The sequence below is a fragment of the Fundulus heteroclitus genome, chromosome 20 (genome assembly GCF_011125445.2).
Source record: "Fundulus heteroclitus isolate FHET01 chromosome 20, MU-UCD_Fhet_4.1, whole genome shotgun sequence".
NCBI classification, from domain to species: domain Eukaryota; kingdom Metazoa; phylum Chordata; class Actinopteri; order Cyprinodontiformes; family Fundulidae; genus Fundulus; species Fundulus heteroclitus.
In genome coordinates this window covers 32,870,420-32,891,612 of record NC_046380.1, presented here as the reverse complement: position 1 = coordinate 32,891,612, position 21,193 = coordinate 32,870,420, and the positions used below count along the sequence as shown (strand labels likewise).

The 21,193-nt window shown below is 40.3% G+C and overlaps 1 protein-coding gene across 1 annotated transcript; it reads right to left on the bottom strand.

Annotated features, from left to right (window-relative positions):
- Window positions 1–1,316: 1,316 nt before the first annotated feature.
- LOC105926034 (synaptoporin) lies at window positions 1,317–20,748 on the bottom strand. The gene is made up of 6 exons (XM_012862188.3): window positions 20,596–20,748; window positions 20,407–20,472; window positions 5,194–5,318; window positions 4,801–4,999; window positions 4,481–4,672; window positions 1,317–2,756 (listed from the first exon to the last, which is right to left on the bottom strand). Exons 1-6 carry the CDS (start codon window positions 20,611–20,613, stop codon window positions 2,541–2,543), a joined length of 816 nt encoding a protein of 271 aa, XP_012717642.1. The 5' UTR covers window positions 20,614–20,748; the 3' UTR covers window positions 1,317–2,540.
- Window positions 20,749–21,193: the final 445 nt, after the last annotated feature.

The following is a 21,193-nucleotide window of genomic DNA, read 5'->3' as shown; positions in this document are numbered from 1 at the left end:
TTTCTTCTTTTTTTTGGTGAAATTATTACATTATCCCCCCCCCCCCTCTCCCCCAACTCCAACCCACTCCCACGCATGTCCTCCAGCAGCCAGCTTTAACATCTTAGCCTCAAGACCATCTTCAGGTCAGGTGTAATATTGAGCTTGCATATGGCATCCCACATCTTGTGGCTTTCCAAATATTGCTTCCAAGCAGCCCATTGAAAATACAATACTGATATTGTGAAATTACACACGCTGATATTAAGACTATGCTTCAGCACATTGTGAAGCTCTTAAAAAAGTTTTTTTTTTTTTTAGTTGATTGGACTTTTCACAGAAGGCATTGGAAGGAGAGGTGTCTTTTATGCAAGAACCATCCCTTTGTCCTATATAAGTTTTATTATATCAATCACATGCCTGGTCTAACTGTCTTAGACTTACGCTTCCTTATTACAATTCAAATAGTTCAGAATTTTTTTTTTTCAGCAGCTTTTTATTTGTGTTGAGGACTTCACCTACTGGTCACACACAGTACTGTCGCCATATTCTTCAGTTCCAGTGTGATGCTTAAGATACAGTTTTGCACATTTGAAACTTTCCAGTCATGGACATATGTTTATTTTTTATCTTTTATTTATTTTTGCTGCAAACTATCAGTTCTTGATCATTCTCCTACTTATGTAGTAATAGAAATCTTATTGTCAAATTTTGTGACAAAGTAATCAAAAATAATGATTCCAGATTTATTTCAACCACGTCAACTCAACCGTTGCAGCTTTAATGTCACGCGTACACCTCTTACTATGAAAAATCATCTATGTAAAATCTTTCTGCTGGAAGATCTTGTGTAATTTCTTTTATATTGATGGTTATTGAGTGTTCAGATAAAAAACAACAACTTGTAAATGTGTTCTTTGATGGTGCGAAGAAAACCATTTCTGAAAGAAGGTTGCAAACTGTCCTGTCTGTAGTTTGTCATAAGTCATGCAGTGGACACAGCAAGCACGAGGAAGACGGCGCTCTGGTTAGATAAGACCAAATTTGAACTTTCTGGCCTACGTACAAACATTACGCTTCACCCTAAACACGGCGTCTTCTTGGTGAAACATGGTGGTGACAGCATCGCTTTGGGAATACGGCACAAGGAAGCTGATGGGGTAAGATAGGGAGCAAAATACAACAATATTTGTGGTTATCGCATAAGAAAATCAGAAAAATGTTTTAAAGAATTTAAACACTACAGATGTTGCACCAGAAGTTTCATGTAAAACCCAGGTCAGAGATCACAAGCCGAGCAAACAACTTGTTCTAAAAAGAGAGACAAAGACCACCAATGGAAGAAATTTGTGCCTCTTTATTTAATGAGTCATGGGTTTGTGTTTGTTAGATACGAGTGGCAGACTGTGTTCACTTTTTAATATCAGTGCAAGTCACATGCGCAGACGGTCAAAACACAGGGCTGGAAATATAATATGAAATAGACAGGAAACCAATATTCCATTTAATGGTCATGACTTTACAACACATGAACAGAACTGATCTGGTTTGTACAAAACTTCATAGCATTACCCAGAAACACATAAACCCACTTATTCACATTTATTTGGTAAAACTATGGCATTTACCTGTGTTTTTTTTTTTTTTTTGCAGGGCTTTAAAAGTGTATTTGAGTGTTGTGAACATGCTTTTGAAATGTGTTCTTTTATTTATTATTCGTATAAAGGAGGCATGGAAAGTTGCCGCAGTAATTTTGTATGAGGAGTGGCTTGCTTTAAAAATACGTGACAATATCTTTAAAAGATTAAAAGATTAAAAACAAAAATGCGTGGTGGCGTCTGTGCCAGAGAAAAGAAAACCATTGGAGCAAAAGCGCACACTGCACAAGTTGCATATATATTTTAGCTCTCGTCAAGGATTTTGCAGAATGCATTTGAGTTTTTTACTTAATGGCAGTGTCAGAACAGTTTAACCTTTGCATCTGTAGAAAATTAATAATAAAAAAACAGAAGTGACACTAAATTATAAATCTCTTTAGAATTAGAAACACCTGTTATCAAAATATATTCCTGGTTACATTAAAAACACGACAGAATACCTGATTAGCTATCAGTGATGTGTCAGAGCAGAGTAAGTTTTGTAAACTTTTACACTTAAAATGAATGTTTTATCTTTTGTTTCTGGTTTCACAGAGAACCTTACAATAGCACACAACATCATGCACTTTCAAACTTTTACAAAGAGCACTTTTTTTTCCCTCCAACACAGAGTGCAAACTACTGGAACAGAGAAAACAGAGTATGTCAATAATCGAAGACGGAGAAACCGTCACTACTGTGTTTCAAACAACTAGAGGAACACCATTCATCTAAAACAAGCTGTGAGAGAGAAGGGGTGAAGGACTACATTTAATGTTTGTTTTACAATACCCAACTACTTGCTTTTTAAAAAAAATCTACAACAGGTGCACTCTGACTCTTTATGACCACCTTGCTTTTCAAGCCCCTGATTGCCTTCGTTTGAAGATGCGGTGGCGCCACGTTGGGATAGAGGAGGCACGGCTACATCTGATTGGAGTAGGAGGTGGGCCCTCCCACCTGGCTGTACTCGGACGGCTGGTCAAAGCTCCCCTGGCTGTAGGGCTGCTGGTCGAAGGTGCCCGCCTGTTTGTCGGGCGCGCTGCCTGCCAACCTGGAGCCACCCTTGTGCCAGCTGGTCTCCTTGAAGACGAACCAGATGTTTCCAGCCCACAGAACAAAGTTGAGATATCCAAACACCTGAGGAGAAGGACAAAGACAAAATGTTTTATTTCGAGGGGACAATTCATGAACTTTTGCTTCTATTAAGTAAATACAGTAAATGCACCCCCCCCCCCCAGGAAACCATATGGGCACGCCTTATTGTAGAAAAAAAGGGGCAAATTAATAAACTATGTGATTTAAAAATTCCCAAAACACATACAATTAAGCCCACAGAAACTAATTATCTGGCTGAATAAAAATTATTTTGAATCTAATTCTGCCAAGGGCAGGAGTAATTTTGAGAATTTAAAAAAACAACATTTATAGTTTAAGTACTGCATGTTTTACAGGATTTTCTTTTTTTTAAAAGGCATAATTCTGTAGAATAAAATATCAAATATAGAAGAGTACATACAGTATAATTCAAAACTAAATAAAACAAACGAAATAAATAGAACAATCAAACCTCTGATCACCTGCTTTTGAAACCATCAGCAGCGCAAAGGCAGCATAAATAGAAGGAGAGAACGCTCCACAGTCTGGATAACTTGGTGACTTACAGGGAAGTTTTGGCTCTAGTAACACCTGACCTGCTTACCTCAGTCTGTGGGTCAGGCTTTAACAGACAGGAGATATAAGGAACAGCTTGAGCATGTAAGGCTCCAAGGAGGTTTTGAAATATTTCCACAGGTATTTTGATGACGAGCTCCAAGTTTTGCAGGTTAGAAGGCCCCCTTGCCATCACCCTAATCTTTAATCCCTCCCACAGATTCCCTATCAGATTCAAGTTGGGTCACTGGCCGGGCCACAATTAAGCATTAATATCACTTCCAGGAACATTTTGGCTGTTATTACAACTGCAAGTGTTTTAGGGTCTGTCTCCACCAGTTGGGAACACTCACAGCATGATGCTACTTCTACCGTGGTGGTAGTATGCTGGATGTGGCATGTTGCCAAAAGGTTTTCATATTTGGAAACCTCTGTCAGATTTGTGGAGTCCTCAACTAAAAGTTGCCCTAACGATAAATTCTCCTACCTAAGGTGTGGATCTGTTTCTCCATCTACATCTACCACGGAGCTCTTGGTTGGCTCTCTGATAGACGCTCTCCTTGGCCAACCTGTCCGCTCAGATGGACAGCCATTTCTTGGTAGGTTAATAGTTGAACGATACTTCTTTCCATTTTCCTATTAACGATTTAACATTTCTCCGTGCCATGTCCACACGTATGCCTGATACGTTCGGTGTGTTCCTCAATCTCCATGATGCTGTTTGTTCACAAATGTTCTTTTTTTCTATTCATAATGGGCTGAATTCTTATGGCAGTGTGGTTTCACTGATTATATTTAGGGGTATCAGAATAAAGGGGCCTGAATACTAATGAGCGCTACACGAAAAAGGATTTTGAGACCCATCTATAGTTTTCTTTCAGCTTCATAATAATGCTCTATTTTATTTTGGTCTATCATATAAAATAAAAGTAAAATATATTGGAATTAGCTCCTTTCTGAGTTTGTATCTTTCCAGTTTTCCTTTTTTTTGGACCCAACTTTCTTGGGTACGAAATGATACCATCCACCACTGGACCTTTACTGAGTACACTTACATCCTACATTTTAAAACCTTTTTATAGCTTTAAATAGTTTTTATTAGTGTTGCTTTTTAAACTATTTATCTGTGACATTTAAATTATTCTTTTCCCATTTTGTTTGTTTCTTTTCTTCCTTCTTAGCACTAAAGCAGAATCATCTTTTCAACTTACCACCGAGGTGTTGAGCCCAGACCACCGAGGCCCGAGCACAGAGCCGCACCTGTTGGTCGGGTCTTTGCAGGCCGGGATGAGGAGCTGCACCTCGTCTGGATCAGTGGCCACCTTCACATCCGACAGGGCCTTGGCCCAAGCAGAGGAGCTGACCAGCCACATGAAGGAAAACACCACCGTCACCACAAAGTCCTGAAAGAAACAAAGAAACATTCGCTTTTCCGCCCAGAAGAGACATCTTAAACGGCGCTTCTATTCATTCAGACAACGGCTGAGTTAAAGATATCAGTGAATGATGAGTAAGAGTCCATCACACTCACAATGAGCGGCCTTTGGCTGTTTTCACGGTACTTATTCAGGAAGAAAATGTAGGCAACAGTGGCCACGAGAGAATAGAGGAAGGAGAAAACCGCAATGGTGACAAAGAACTCAGCAGAGGAAGAATAGTCTCCGGCGAGGAACACGCGCTCCCTCCTCATGGCCTCACACATGGGCGCTTCAAACGCCACCTGGTGCAACCTGCCGCACACAAAGCGGGACACTGCTTACTGACCGAACTCCCGTTCATCCTTAGAATCAGTCGCACGAGTATTTAAACCGCTGTGCAAGGTTGGGAACACTGTGAGCTTTAAACAGTGAATAAAACGCTCCCATTCAAAACATAAGTAGGAATGACTGGGATCAAACTACGATCGTAGGCGTGTCCCACTCACCTGAAAGGATAACCAAAGTCGATGCCGATGCTCAGGTTGCTGCTGGCCTTCTCCATGCAGTCCACGCTGACCCTCAGCTGGCCTGAGTAGCCACCACATGTTGCAAAAGCGAAAATGGCAAAGAGCTGCAGAGACAGATCCACACATAAGGAACTCTGACCCTAGGCAACAGATGAACGGCATGCAGTCACAGGGTCTAGGCTTACGCCATCATGTATTGCCTTTTTGATGCCATATTGTTAGACTCAAAACTCAGTGTCAGAATTTAGCTCCAGGAGCCTGCATAAGTATTCTGCCCCCTTTCATCTTACGCTCCAAATCAAATCGATTGCAATTAGTTTTCTTCAGAAGTCACCCAATTGGTGAAAAGATCACCACTGCACAAAAATAGTGTTTATGGAAGAAGGATAAAAAGAACGGCATTGTTGAAAAAGGTTCACAAGAGATCCCACCTCCAGTTTGCCCTTTGCCACATAGGGGACACATTAAAACAGGTATGAGAAGGTGCTCTGGTCAGATCAGACTAAAGTTAAACGTTTTGACCGATATCCACTTGTCTCGCTGAAAGTTAACACTACTTATCACCTTGAAGACACCATTTGCACATAAAACACAGTGGTGCCCCCATTATGTTGAGCGGTTGGTGGATGATAATAACTTCAGTCCTCATTTTTGTTATTTGCATGAATAAAAAAGATATATGTATCATATTCTTACCATTTCACAATTGTGCACTACTTTGTGTTGGCTTATCACATCAAATCCCAATAAAACGCATGAACGTTATGGCCAATGACACAAAAGCTGGAGGTGCATGTATATTTTTCAAAGGCACCGTACACAATAAAAATGATAATACAATGTTGAAACATCTGTGCATACAATAAATGTATCGTATGAGAGACAAGAAGCTGATGTTTTCGGCATTTCAGGAAATGTTCTGCAAAAAAAAGAAAACTTTCTATAAAGATTTTTAAATCGACAGCCCTCAGAAAGTTCTTATAGGAATCAGAGTGCTCCCCCTGCTTTGGATGAGACGTGGCGGATTAAAATTAATGATTGGGAGTGACAGGGGAACAAGCCGAGACCGATTTTCGTTCCTCTGAACAGAGACTTCGGATCAGCTTCAATCTGGTAAGACTGATGGACGAAGGGTAATCGTCAAAGTCAGTAAAATGAACGTTGTTCTCATCAGAATCAACAAACATGGGCATGTAAAACTGTAAAACACACACACACACACACACACACACACACACACACACACACACACACACACACACACACACACACACACACACACACACACATGCCCTCGGTTTGCTCTTTTAGCCCAGTTGCCAGTATAAACCTCCCACTGCCTCAAGGGCTCTCAGAACCATAATCACCATAATCAGAGCCGATTCCTAGTTAGCATGAACTGCTCCTTTCCCATATTGCCGGCAGCTGGACATGAAGCTTGCCAGCAGCTGGCAACGCTTCTTATCGTTCAGCCAGAGCAAACCTCCGCCACTGGAGGGCACCGTCAGAACACCGAGACCAGGTAGCCAGACTCAAATGGGGCATGCGAGCCTGCAATCTAACAGACAAACGCTGAGTTGAATGTTTATTGCTTGATTGCTCTGCAAGTGCACCAGGTCCAAGACGGAGACACCAAGAACCACAGCATGACAATAAACAAACTTGGGCAGCACACCTTCAACAAGTAATGGTCAATCCTGACACAGCTCAATATCAACAAGGGGAAAATAGTGAAGTGAGCAGACTGAGTGCCGAATCGTGCCTCGAATAACTTGCGCAATGACATTTACCTATCATGGCCTTTCATCAAAATTAAATCCTTCACATTTTTTAGAACCAGCTAGTGAGTGTAACCACCATCATGCCACGGTGCTCTCAAATCCATCTCATCTGCCTTTAAAATAGGTAAACAGAGGAGCGAAGGAGTATCTGCCCCCTTCCCCATGAGCTTGTTTGCTCTACCCTAATGTCCTTTGAATTAGAATTCCTCATAACGGCATCGCCTTCGTCCAATGCCGTAAATAAGTGTTTTGCCTCCTTACAGTGTGGGTGTCTCACTTTTGCCTAATTTTGTCTTTGAAAATGCATATTTTGGCCCATCAAACACATTTTAACATTAAAGATACCTTAAGTAAATCTAAAAATGATTTTTTTTAACGTAGCCTTTGATTTATTAAGAAACAAATCTGTCTAAACCAAGTCGCTTGATGTTAAAAACCTAATTACTGGTTGTGCCATCCTTGAACGACTGCAGAGAGTCCCATGATGTGTTTGTGGAGGAATGTTTAACCCCCCTCCTGCCACCAAAATCTCACACCAAACTCCCCCCTTTTTTTGTTTTGCTTTTCAGAATTTCTTTAATTCAGCAACATTTGAGAGTTTTCAAGCAGAACCCGCCCGTTTAGGATTGTGCCACAACATTTCAATCAAACCATGCAGAAGTAGACATGTTGGTGTTATGCAGACCATAGTCCAGCTGCATAAGCCAAGTGTGCTTGAGCTATTTGTCATGAGCGGGCTGCCAGACATCCTCATTCAGGATTTTCTGGTGCAGAGCAACGTTCATGGTTTGATCCTTTCCAGCAACTCCTCCATACTGCAGCGAAACAGCCCCAGGCCATCACACTGCCACCACCATGTTTGACAGAAGGTACGAAGGTTTCTCTAAAATGTTGCAGCGACCGTAAACATGATGTGAAGTGTTGCAAACCTTCTGCATTGTTCAGCTTTTGTCTTTTGAGTCCGTAGAAGGTTTCTCCAGCAGTCTTTTGGATGAACGTGATTTTTCAAAGAGAGCACAGAAAGGTCAGGGCTCTCTTTGATCAGCAGAGTTTTACACTGTGATACTCTATCAATGATGCCATTTTTGCTAAGCCCCTCTCTTATTGTCTAATCATGACTGCTGCCCTTAACTGAGATAGCTTTGGCCTGAGGTCTGAGTGCTTTAGATGATGATTTGGGTTTTTTATGATCTTCTGCATGAGTTACTGATGTATTCTGTTCCATGTTTTCTCTATTTGTAGATAATCGCTCACTGCACTGTAGTTTGCTGTGAGAGCAATTGTCCCAAAGCCTTTAAACCATCTTTAGACTTGTAAATGTTTCTCATCTGTTATTGAACTTCTTCAGATACGGCCAGGGTAGTGTGTTGCTTTTCACACCGTTTAGCCTACAGGGTCCACTAAAGTGAAATCTGGGTTCTACAGCTTTGATTTCATTTAGGACAAGATTTGGCTACTGAAACTGAACCAAAACAATCCGTATCTGAAAGATTTTGTGACAGAAATCTCAACAGAACAAAACAGACCCCACCCCCTAAAAAAATAAATAAAAAAAATCTGGTTTCTTTGGACTCAGTTCGTCTTGTATCTCTTCATCAAGTCCCAGATTAACCCTCTGTCATTAGACGTAAAGGCTCTGTAGAGGCTAAACCATCTTTTAAAAGCTAGCGGTGAAGCAATCATCCTTTTACCGGCCAACGTTGATTTTTTTTTTCACCTGATCTGCCATTTCTGACTTTGGGTAATTCAGATTCTCCCCAAGAACGTTAATAAATGCTAACTTTTGATTTTATTTACAAAGTTAAAGGTAACAAACACTTGCTATAAAAGGAAAAAAAGAGAGATGCAGTCCTCTGTACAGAGTTTGTGGAGACGAAGAGATAACAAGTGTGCCCCATAAGTATATGTTCCTAACCTTTATCTGATTTTTATTCACTTCAAAACAAATTTCATCGAAGGACATGGTGGTTGTTGTTAGGATCAGGATCAAGAGAAAATTGGTTGATTTTAATCCCAGGCTGATTTAATACATACTAGCTGTTTGTGTCACTGAGGAGAGTTGTCTGTGATGTTCTTTATTCTGTATGATAAATAAGCCTCTCTGATTGTGTCATCAATAAATGTGGTAAATGATTTTAAAAGATATCCTAAAACCATTCATTTTATTTACCTATTCATCCGTGGAGACTTTAAACATAGCATTAATTCTACAGCAAAATGTACAAAGACTAATGACATTATCTTTTATCCTTAGCTAAAAAAGCAGGGTATGAGAAATCGTTTGTGGCACCTGCAGTGGATACCCTGAACCAGAGTATCTTTAAGTGAGCTCTGCTGCTGCTCTATGATATTCTATTCTATTGTTTGTATTGTGATTATTTATTAATTGTATTTAGCGTCTGTTTTATGTGCTGGCTGACTGTCAAGATGTCAAAGGCAAATTTCCATTGTGTTTTAAACCACTGGACAATAAAGTCTTCTTATCTGATCTTATTATTTGAACTCATGGCATATTAAGGAAAACAGATTTCCTTGTGACAAAGTGAGATTGGTCCCGATTAAATCTGTGGAACAGAAAATATATCACTCATAGAAGAAGAAGGGCTATCACACTAATCTCTCACATCACCATATGTTTCTTTTAGCACCTTTTAGCAGAATTAGAATTTTCCACTCAGTGGTTTTGCCATACAGAGAGAGGTTTTTTTTACCTTTTCTTTTTGCACAAACCAGGACATCTCTCATCTCTTTTCTTTAGCAATGCCAAAGTCTTTCATTGGAAGTATCAGAACTGAACCAGCCTTTGAACAAGGCTGACTTTGTGACTGTTAGCTTACAGAGGAGGAAACCATGACTGTGCGGTGTTGATGCTGTGTAGGCCTAATCTCTGATTAAAACAGGCCAGATTAAAGCCAGAATCTTAATGATACACAACACGCCCTTATTGAATTTTGTGTCCTGCAGCTTTGGGCCCCAGGTGGAGCGTGGATGCTGCTCACATAGACCACAGCTGGAACGGATGGTTTAAAAAAAAAAACTCGGTGATAAGTCAATAGAACCATAAGAGGAATCACAGAGAGATGAAAGAGAAAGATGATGCCCATGCAGACAAACCAAATAAAGAAAAGTGACCAGAAGAACGAGAGAATAAACGCTACAGTTCAACACAAAAAGATGGCAGATAAGCATCTTTGTCACCCAACGCCTGTTCACTCTTTCTTGCAGCTGCCTCCTTCTAGCCGGGATTTCTCAGCTCGGGTTTTAGCCCCTCTCGTTTCTAGCCGGGGCTTTTGAACAAGAGAGCGTGGCATTGTGGAAGGAGGATGGATGCTAAGCCTCGCGCCCCCATGTGTTTATCTGCCTCTCCCAGCTGGTCTCCTCAGGGAACAAGAGATAGAAAGGGGGGGTGCTAAGGGGGAGAAATAGAGGCAGGGGGAGGGAAGAGTAAAGCAGGAGCGCAGGAATTAAACCCGTATGCAGTGTAAACAAAACTATGAAACATCTCAGTCATCACTCGTCTCGACTGACCTACATGGCACAAAAATGCACCACTCTAATGTGGAAGCTATTATTTGCTTTGAAGGCAAGGTAACAACTTAGAAAATAGAAAAAAAACACAACTGGGTGTTTTTATCTACAGATTTTGATGAGGGTACAAAGATTCTCTCTCATATCTGAGTTCAAACGAGTTGGAAAGCACCGACACAGTCTCTGCGGTCAGTGACTGGAGATTTTGAAAATGAGGCATCAGCTTCAGAGTTGGCCACCGGTGGTCAGCCCATGTTTTTTTAGCGCCCCAAACCGTTACCAAGAGGAACAGAAGTGAGCGTAGCAGCATGAGATGAATGAGGAATGTAAAAACTATGTAAAACAGATTTCTCTCTGACGTGAAATATCGTAGTGCTTTAACATTGGGAGATCTTATGCCACGAGAGCTCGTCATAGTCCTGCATTATAAGCAGGAGGTTGTGGCAGTGATAGCCTGGTGTGTTATTAAAACCAACTCTGAGCTGGGCCAAAGGGAAGAACTGTTGTCAGGAAGTAGAGACGGGTTTGCAGCTATACTAAGATGAAAAAAAAAAAATTACAGAGTTAAGCCGGTTCCCTGGTTAATGATAAACTAAAATGTGTAATGGTACACAGTTTAGGTTTTTTTCATCCTCTTTTGAGGCAATGACGGGTCATCCAGCTGGCTCTGTGGCTGTGGAAACCCAAGTCAGTTTTTCCACAGACTTGGCTTTAGCACCAGCCCAGCTTAAAAACTAGATCCACTGTCTAATCATAGTCAAAGTTTTTGTCTTTTTGATAACCTATAATGCAACTAATGGATCCTGCTTTAAATATTTTAAGCAATGCTTTATTGGTTATTTTCCTCCCCCATCTCAGGTGTTTTTCAGCACCAACAAAGTTCCGTTTAATGCTTTCATCTGTATGACACCAAGAGGACAAATTGGCGATATGACACACCATATTTAAAATATATTTATGATGAACATTTCCCTCTTATTGCAGCTTTCTTACAAGAAAGAATGATCTATGGACACCAGATTTATTTTTGCTCTTGCTTCTGTACATAATGTCTGGACACCAGTGTGCCTCAAGGAAAGAACAGGTAACCTTTTATTGTCTGACTTAAAGAGGAAGTAGCATCATCCGTGGGTCAAAGGACCTAATGTGTCAGGAAAAAGAACATCACATTCAGGAGCTCATCTGTTACTTCAACATTCAACTCCCCTGAGCTTATTTAAGGTCCCATTCGCAGTAGAAAGAAGAAGTGTAAATGGGTAGACCAATAAGATGATAAGACAATTATGACACAGGTATTTGGGAGTTTGGTTACTTGAACATACAGTTGAAACCAAGAACCTTCAGTATTTAACAAGACATAGCCTTGTTTTTCTTGCTTTCTGACAATGAATAGCTGTTTACTGTTTTAATTCAGTCAAGATTACAAAAAAATATATATATTCTATTATCTAAATACCAGAAATAATAAGTTAAATAATGTATTATTACTTTATTCAAAGTCAGAATTTAAAATACCTTTGAAATTTTGGAAAAGCCTTGATGAAAATGTTAGTTCAGAACCTTTGTTAAACGGAGTCATGAAATTTGGCATACTTTAAGGCACACCTCAAACAATCTGCTGAAGAAAATAAACTCCTCAAATCAGGCTTCTATTTAGCTACAGAGTGTATCAAAAGGTACCATGTTCATCTGTTCCACTATTTATGTGCAAGTATAAAAAACATGGGAATACCCGGCCGTCATTCTGATCTGACTTTTGGAGATCAGATTTTGGCCATAAAGGCCACCGTTACTCTGGGAGGAAAAGGGAGGACGTTCGCAAGACTGAGAACATCATCACAACCTCATGTTTCACAACGTATTTAGCAGCAGGAGTGACTGGTGCTGTCCCCAAAATACTGAAGCAATATCTCAAGACTTTTGTCAGGAATTCAAAGCATCAGAACAAGTTGGTCTCAAAAAGGATAACGACTCTAGACATACTGCCAAGTAAGTGGGGAAAAAAGTCAACATTTTGAAGGGCTCTGATTTCAGCCCTATAGTTTGTGCGCAGGGTTGAAAAAGTATGTGAGGAAACTTAAGTTACCCTCATTCACACAGACGTCGTCATCCGTGCGTCACAGATAAAAGCCATTCTAAGAAACTTCCCACATGCTCTGTGGCCGGGGTGTGTTTGTATGGTGTTTTTCTCTACAACAGTAAAAGAGTAAAGATCAATGTCATTCAGTCTTTGAACAAACCTCAGTTTACATAGGCTAAAACAAAAGAAATACGGATCCAAAGTTGGGCTTTATTTTTCTCAGTAATTTGAATGATATTAAAAAAATGAAACTGGTGAAACAAGTACCTTGTTTAGGTTGAGTGTGGACAACATAAAATGCTTGATTTAAAAGAGCATTATGCTGATTATAAAGACGGCATCGTGTGAGTTTTGTCATCCACAGCTTTCATTGCTGTACTGAATTCTCCTGCAGTCAGCCAAGTTCAAATATTTGTAAATTTAGACTTTTTTTCCTTTGCTAAATATGCATTTCAGTTTACTTTACCGTAAAACTGTTATTACAACCAAAATGTAAAATTTCGCAAACTTTGTTAGAGCATTACCAAGCGGTAACTAACAAGGAACAAACACACACATCGGCGTTATGTGAGCGCGTCAGAACGAGTAGCAGATATGGTGATACCCCAAGAACCAGGACCAGAACTCTGACCAATCCCTGCGCTTCGCACCAAACAGCAGGGATTGGTCAGTTTTTACATGGTTACAGCTCCCACAGAGATTGATTCTTTGTCCTTTTTCTGAATACGTGATGTATTGACAAATGTCAGGATAGGAGGATCATTTCACCAAGTATAACAAAAAGTGTTTCTGAACAGGTTTACCAACTATAGCTTTAAATGTAACAAGCACTGAACATAAAAAAAAATCACACCCGGAATATCCCTGAGAGAGTCAATTCTTTTGAATCCAACAAAATACCTTGTTTATTCCTATCTTTGCATATAAAGATGTCTTTAATTTTTATCTGATTTTAATAAATTAAAGAAAAAAGTCTCTCAAAGAACATGCTGTTTTAACAAGGTGTTTTTAAAGATCACTTAAGTTTTTAAACAGTAGCTTAAGGACCTTTTGTCACGGTCATAAGAGATGTCTTCATCTACCAAACCTATTTATAAAACAATACCCAAAGAGACAGGAAGGACATTACTCAACTTCACATTAATAATAATGTGCTGCTTCTGAACGTAAGCCATAGTGTTATTCACAGCCTTGAACCCAGTGGGTACTGAGATATTTGCTTAAATAGATAATACACATCATCTCCCTCAACGTTTTAAACGGCTATGTTCTCGTCCAGCGCTGTGTCTCCCTGTCAAAAGGAGTAGTTATTTTAGTAGTGACAAACAGATCTCTGACCTGGGAAGTCTCTTGCGATATCTGTCAACAGCTGTCGCAAATCTCGCAGTATCTCCCTTTTGCTTGTTTTTTGTTCTGTGTGTGTGTGTGTGTGTGTGTGTGTGTGCACTGATAGTTGTGCAAAAATGCTTATCACATCTACATGGCACCTCTTGGTGAAAGGTTAGATTGACAGATCAAAGAAAGTGGCAGGGCAATAAAGAAACAACAGGAATTGTGACATCTCAAGTCGGATACGGATGCAAGAGATGAATCCTCCATAGTCTGTGCTGCTGTATCAGAATTGGTTTATCCTGGTGTTTCTTTACTTGGTTTTTATTTCATCTGGAGCTCCACCAAAAGAGTGTGTTTCAATTTTAGTGTTAAACAATAAGGACTAGCTTTGGCAGCTTGTTCTACGCTTAATGAAGATTGTGTGGATGCGCCATGTCTTTTGATGCGAGCACTTAAACTGGTGTTCAACGGTATTCGTACCATTTGAGCTTTTTCACATTTTCTCAGGTTACAACCGCTAAATGTCAATTTATATTATTGGGACTTTGTGTAACAGACCACCACAAAGCAGTAAATTCGGAGGTGGGAAGAAAGGTATTCAAGATATTCTACATTTAATACAAAGAAAAATGGGAACGGTATAGCATGGATTTGCATTTCTGCGTCAACACTTTGTAGAACACATCTGAACTGCAATTACAGCTGCAAGTCTTTTTACGCATGTCTCAACAAGCTTGAGAACATATAGAGACATAATTTCTGCATAATCTCCTTCGCTCAAGCTTGGTCACATTAGATGAAGAGCATCTGTGAGCATCAGTTTTCAAATTTTGCCACAGTATCTCTGAATATTGACAGGGCTATAATAACACCTGAGTATGTTGTCCTGCTGGAAAGTATACTTTGAAGTCAGCCTCAGGTTATTAGGTCCATTAATCCTTCCATTAATTATGATGCTGCCAACTGATTTTTGGATCTCTGCAGCTCCTCCAGAGTTGCCATGGCTGTCTGGGATGCTTTTCTAATTAATGTTCCCCTTTTCCTGGCCACGTCATGACTTTATCCCCAACCTGTCTGGTCTTTCTCTTGACATTTATGATGCTGTTGGATCTTTAAAGTATGCTGACAAACAGATAAGGCCCTCAGAAAACAGCTTTGTTTATACTGAGATGAAACTTCTGAAAGCGGTCGTTTCCACTGGATTTTATCTAGGAGCATCATAGTAAATGGGGTTTATTACAATTTGTTTTTATTTCCAATTATAAAGAGTCACAAAAATACCTCAATGATATATATTGAAGTTTGTAGGTATAACATAAAAAATGTGTAAAGAGTATGAATACTTTACTACGCCATTGCGTCAAAGACTAAAAAACATTTATTTAGCCTGTCACTTAGTTCGTGCTTGATGGAATCTGAAAGTACTTCAGCAGTCAGCCCTAGAAGTCACAAAAAAATGGACAATAAATGACACTAAGAAGCATGCCTTTCAAACATTCTGTTGAATCTAGCTCAATGTGAATATAAGGTGTGAAAACACAGAACAGATGCACTGCGTATGCCACTACAAAAGTGAGAAGGACCCTTTAATTTGTGCACACAAGCTTCTCCGGCCACCCAGAGGGAAACCAAGCTGGTCTACAGTAAGGAAACCAGGATGACATCATATAATATTTGGCCAGATGAAGGTTTGGATGAGAGGACCACCATTACTCATAATGAGTCACTAGGTCTCATGTACTGTACTTGTAGAGCTGCTCCGTGTGACGTGCTTCAGCAGCATGTTCATCGTTTGCAATCATGTGCTCAAGCAACTGTACAATCCTTCCCTCCCCCCCCCCCTCTCCCCGCTTCTTTTCTTTCTCCTCCTCAGTCGAGCACACATAAGCATGAAGCTGGAAACGGTGAAGAGTTTGGGCACATCTCAAAGGACAGCTTCTGCATGAGTTGGTCAACGGGGGAGACAAGGGGACCTTACAGCTGTTTGGAGCAGAATATAACAGCCACTGATGGTGTGCCGTGCAGAACTAGAGCTGCACACACATACACAATGTTTTTCCATATTTAAAAGGGCCCAATATTGATATGATAGATGCCAAAACCTAGAATTAAAATGCTAACCCTTAAAACTTAATTTCCCAACCCTCAATAATTAGGTCTATTTTAAGCTGCAGAGCCTCACATATAATAGTGTGTTCACAACTTTGTGTGTTTGGAGATATGGTAAAACTAATGTATGCCTATGTGTTTGCCTGCAGGCTTGACTAATTATGAATTCACATTATGCTTGTGTGGATCCAGCGCTGACTATTAATGCAGCAAACCAAGCCATACAGCATCCTACAAGGACATGTCCACTATAGTTACCGTAACCTTTACACAGCCCTCTGCTTGTCCCCATTACCAATCAGACCGACAGCCCAAGATTCATTATCGACAAGCTAAATCTGCTGCCTTTACAAAAGCCTTGTGTCTGAACTCAAATAGACAGAGCAAACCAGCAAACATGCTTTTGCCGGTCGGTTACTGTTTGTGGAAACCTACCACAGGGATTAGGATTGTAACACAAGTTCATAGTAAACAGGAAGTCTTAGTGGCGCTACTCGTGCTTCCAGAAGTGTCATGTCAGACTAACATCAAGCAATCATTTGAAAAACAATCTGAAAATCTCTCGTGTTAACAGCGCCCATATTCACAGAGAATCCTGAGACTAAAAGTAGCTCTTAGTCCCGTCATTTTAGGAAAAATCTTCCTTTTACCTGTCAACAAAGATCTCTTAGTTTTGCTGACAGAACCAAGTTACAACCTAGCTAGGGAGTCAAGGGAATCTCTCGACAAAAAAACAGACAGAGGCTTCAAAACAGTGGCCAGTTAAATAAATATGTTTAATGGAGTTAATGTGATAACCAGGGTTGCAGATCAGGTCCATGCATCAGCCAAACCTCTAATTACCCTCAGGTCTATTTATACTCCAGTCTCCTGTTTAGCATTGTTCCCTCTCCCAGCGTCCTCCCTCATTATCGGTATGTCCTTCATTCCTTATTCCTACCTCTGCCAGGGCTGAGCGACGTTAATAGTGATGTCAACTGTGACCATCTGGCTACACTTTAAAATCTATCTACAGCTTAAAATTTCTAACAGTGGCATCTATTTGCCCCTCTGCATCAACAGCTGGATATATGACATCCATGAGCTACTTATGAGCCGCAGTAAACAAAGCTATATAAACGTGTGCAGCTTCGTCTGTTATGGTAAAGGAAGAACTGAGCCAAAAACCAAAGTGCTCAGTGTATTAGCACATCTGTTTTCTGACCCTCATCTGTGGTCATAAGCTGTGGCCCATGGATCAAAGGCGAGTGAGGCAGATCCAAGATCCGTCAATGAGGCTCCTCTTTGTGAAGGTTTACCGGGTATGTCCCATGGCGGAGGAAATCCCAGAGCAGAACCGTAAACTCTGCAGGGACTATATGATCTCTCTTGGTTTGGGAACGTCGTGGTATCCCCCATAATGAGAAAGAGCGTTTTTCTGGGGAGATGGTGGTCTGTCTGGGTTTCCCTCTTCGATCTGTCATCTTCATGACTTGATCCCAAATCAGGAGAAAATAACAAATGGACCGAACCTTGCTTGTATTTCAAATAATGAATGTATTTGGACAGTAGATCCTTTAGGGATAGGGGAAATGTGCAAAAAAAAATTCTGCATAGTACTTATGCCAGATACATAGACCCTGAAAATAATCTGAGAGGACTGTCCTTGCAGGTTCCTCAAATCACACCACGTGCAAATGCAATTTTGGGTCGATTGAGGGTAAACGGCACTAAACTCTAAATTATTGGAGAAAATGAGTCTTAAAAAACAGATATCTTTTCTCTTTTTGTCATTCGAGCAGCTTCAACAAATAGCTGTTTGGAGCCACAGGCCAAAGGAGACGCTCTTTCTGGGGAAGACAGACTGTAAGAAGTAAAGGTGAAGCAGGGAAAAGGTCACTTGTAGTGCCAGAAATGTGAAGACTGGAGATGGTGTGTGCAGGGGGAGGCAGTGAAGCTCACATAATAACTCACACTTCCCTGCACACATGCACATGAAGAGTAACAAGAACATAGACATGTGAGCTATGAAAGCGTATTGTCTTTATCGCACAACTGATGATTAGGATCTTCTGCTTGTTCCTTCCTTTGGTCTGACAAGGAATACTAGACGCAATCCCCCAGGAGGCACCACATGTACACACCACCACACCTTTCACCGCAGAGGAGAAATGGCTCTACTCTGAACTCCCTCCAGATGAGGGAGCTCCTCCTCACATCTTCACAGTTGGGCCAAGCCATCGTGTGGCGTCAGCTCATTTTATGTCGTCCTTTTGGTCGTGAACCTAAATCACTGCAGATGAATCATCTCCAACTCCATCCTAAAACCATCCCGGTTGCTGTGCATTTTAGTGGGAACCGCCCCAGTCTATGCTGATGGCCTTGGCCTGAAACTGCTAACAGTACATCATCCACAAAAAGCAAAAATGTGTCCCTGATGTACCGAGATTTAAAAAATGTACTGTTCAAATACTGTAAAAAGTATATATTATATATGATTACCTAGGTTTTAAACTCCAGAGAAAATGCCAGAGTGACCAGAGTTTTCTCCGGCTGTTTGAACTCATGTTGCTTTTCAACGCAACTCAACTGGTTGAAAGAAGCTCTCTTAACTTTTTTCGTCACTTCCATAAATATAAATACGGCTGTTGGAAAATAGTTTTTGTCGTTAAAAACATGGGCATAGTGTGTAAACTAAGGGTTTCCTTAAAGGAAAATCCCACGAATTTCACATGAAACCGTGTAACCGTAAGGACCAAATGTGAAATTCCCATCAATCAGATCAAATTGTTTAACTTTCCAACTAATATGAGCTTGTGGTACTGCTTTTACTCTAGACGACAGCGTGACAAAAATGATTATGTATTGCACAATGAGAAAACTGTGCGCAGATATAAGGGCCAAATTTAAACATACAGTATGTCATAAAACTGAGTACACCATCACTTTTTTTTGTAAATACACTGTTAAAAAAAAATTACATTAAAACATCGAAAACATCAGATCTCAGTTGGAAAAAAGAAACCATGCAGGACTTCCATACTAATCTGAAGTGGGTAATGTGTTAAGAGCAAAAGGTGATGATGCTGGACAACTGTAGGCAATAAGTGGGACCCATACGGAGCCTCCATTTGTTGTGTTGGGCATCTTGAGCTGATTTTCTTAATCATTTGAGACCCATTTCAGACCTACATAGAGTACCCCACTGGATTTTTCAGATAAGGGCATTTAGTCAACCCAAATGGATCCTACAGTATACAAGAAACCCATTGTGAGCCTAAGCCTAGGCCCACCTAGTACCCGTCCATACAGAGAAAAATCCATATGGGGCCCACATACAAGTGTCGGCTTGTATAAATGTTTCACTTTGTATCATCATACATCATACATCATCATAAATAGGTGCATTTTCCAACCAGTCATGTATGAATTCAAGTTCTCTTGGTGGCCCAGAGGCTAGCAGGGAGCCCCAAACAGCATCCATGTGTGCTTACACCACAGGGTAGTCCCAGCTGATGAACCTGTGTCATCTCACCTTAATGGTTTGGCACGTTAAAAGAGACGATCATCAGTTCATTTCATGCAACTGTAACAAAATTCCATCATTCTTCAGCTAATGAGGACCATGATTCTCTTCACACTTGCAAAGAATCGCACACAAGCACAATAAAACACACACACACACACACACACACACATTATCTGTGCAAATGCTGAACACCCTGGTGGCTACAGCAATTTCTCTAAACTCACATCAAAGAAACTCCTTATCCATTCTCTCTCTCTCTCTCTCTCTCTCTCTCTCTCTCTCTCTCTCTCTCTCTCTCTCTCTCTCTCTCTCTCTCTCTCTCTCTCTCTCTCTACTGTACAATAACTACAGAGGCAACACGACGCACAACCAGACAGACAGACAGAGGGGTAGCTGTAGTAAAGCTTTGATTCAGTCACAGCGAGGAAGCCCAGTGCCCATTGGTGACTCCGGTTATATCATTTCGCTCGGGGTGAAATTGGGCTTTTCTTGCGGACTGGCGCAAACAAACAAATAAACAAACAAATAAATAAATAAATTTAAAAAAAAAAACGCTCGAGGTTTGCACACGCAGGCATATTCGGAGAAGGCACTTAATTGAATAAGCATCAAGCATTAATTGATCACCGTGAAACGGATTAAAAGAAAATGTTTGCTTGGATAGTTTCACCATCCAAATGCACCAAATTCAACTAAAAATAATCATGTTTTATCTATGCAAAAAAAGAAAAAAATATATATCTTCAGTAGCAGCACTAAGGTAAATTTGGCGTTTCGAATCCATCTCGTATTTACTTTGCACCATGAACTTACTGCACGCTAAAAAAATAAATAAAAATGAAATGACAACTCACCCATTCCAAAACACGGATAAATCCCAGAGGTAATTTGAGCACCTGAAACATCCCCACGGATGCAAGCTGCACGGAGACAAAGGAAGAAGATTCATCAATTAATGGACTCAGCCAATTGAGTTGTAATTAACCCTACGGGCGATCGAGTAACGCGTTTATCTGTTAAGTCCTTCAGCGTGTTCACCTCACCTGGTTAGCGGTGTCCATGTGAGCAAAAAGGAAACTGAATTTTATCCTTGTTGGAAATGACGCGCCAATCTTAAAACCGCAAAGAAAAACAAACAAAAACCAAGAGACCCGATTGATGTATCTGCCGCGTAAACACGCAGGGGCTCTGAGTCCGACTACAAGCGGAAAAGCCCGAACATCATCGACCTAACTTCTTTTTTTTTTTTTTTAATGGAGACAGAAGCGGCTGTTTGCCATGGAAACGCGCAAAGAGAGAGAAAAGAGAAAGAGGCGATCGACATATATTTTGTCATCGGAAAGAACCCGTGTGAAGTATATCTGTTTACTTTGTCACAGTGTCCAACTTTGTATTTATTTTATAGATTATTCTAAGCTTTTCGCTTTGTATCCTGGGATGCTGAAGGCAAATTAAAATCAAATTTCAAATTCTAATAAAAAAACTCAAGGCATATTTAAAACGTCACATTCAATTAATATCTTCACTATAACTGGTCGCTCGAAATATATGGAGCTCCAAATGTGTAAAAAAAAAATTATGACTGAATTAACCATTAAATACTTGTTTATCCCCTTCATAAAAAATAAATGTGGGTTGAAC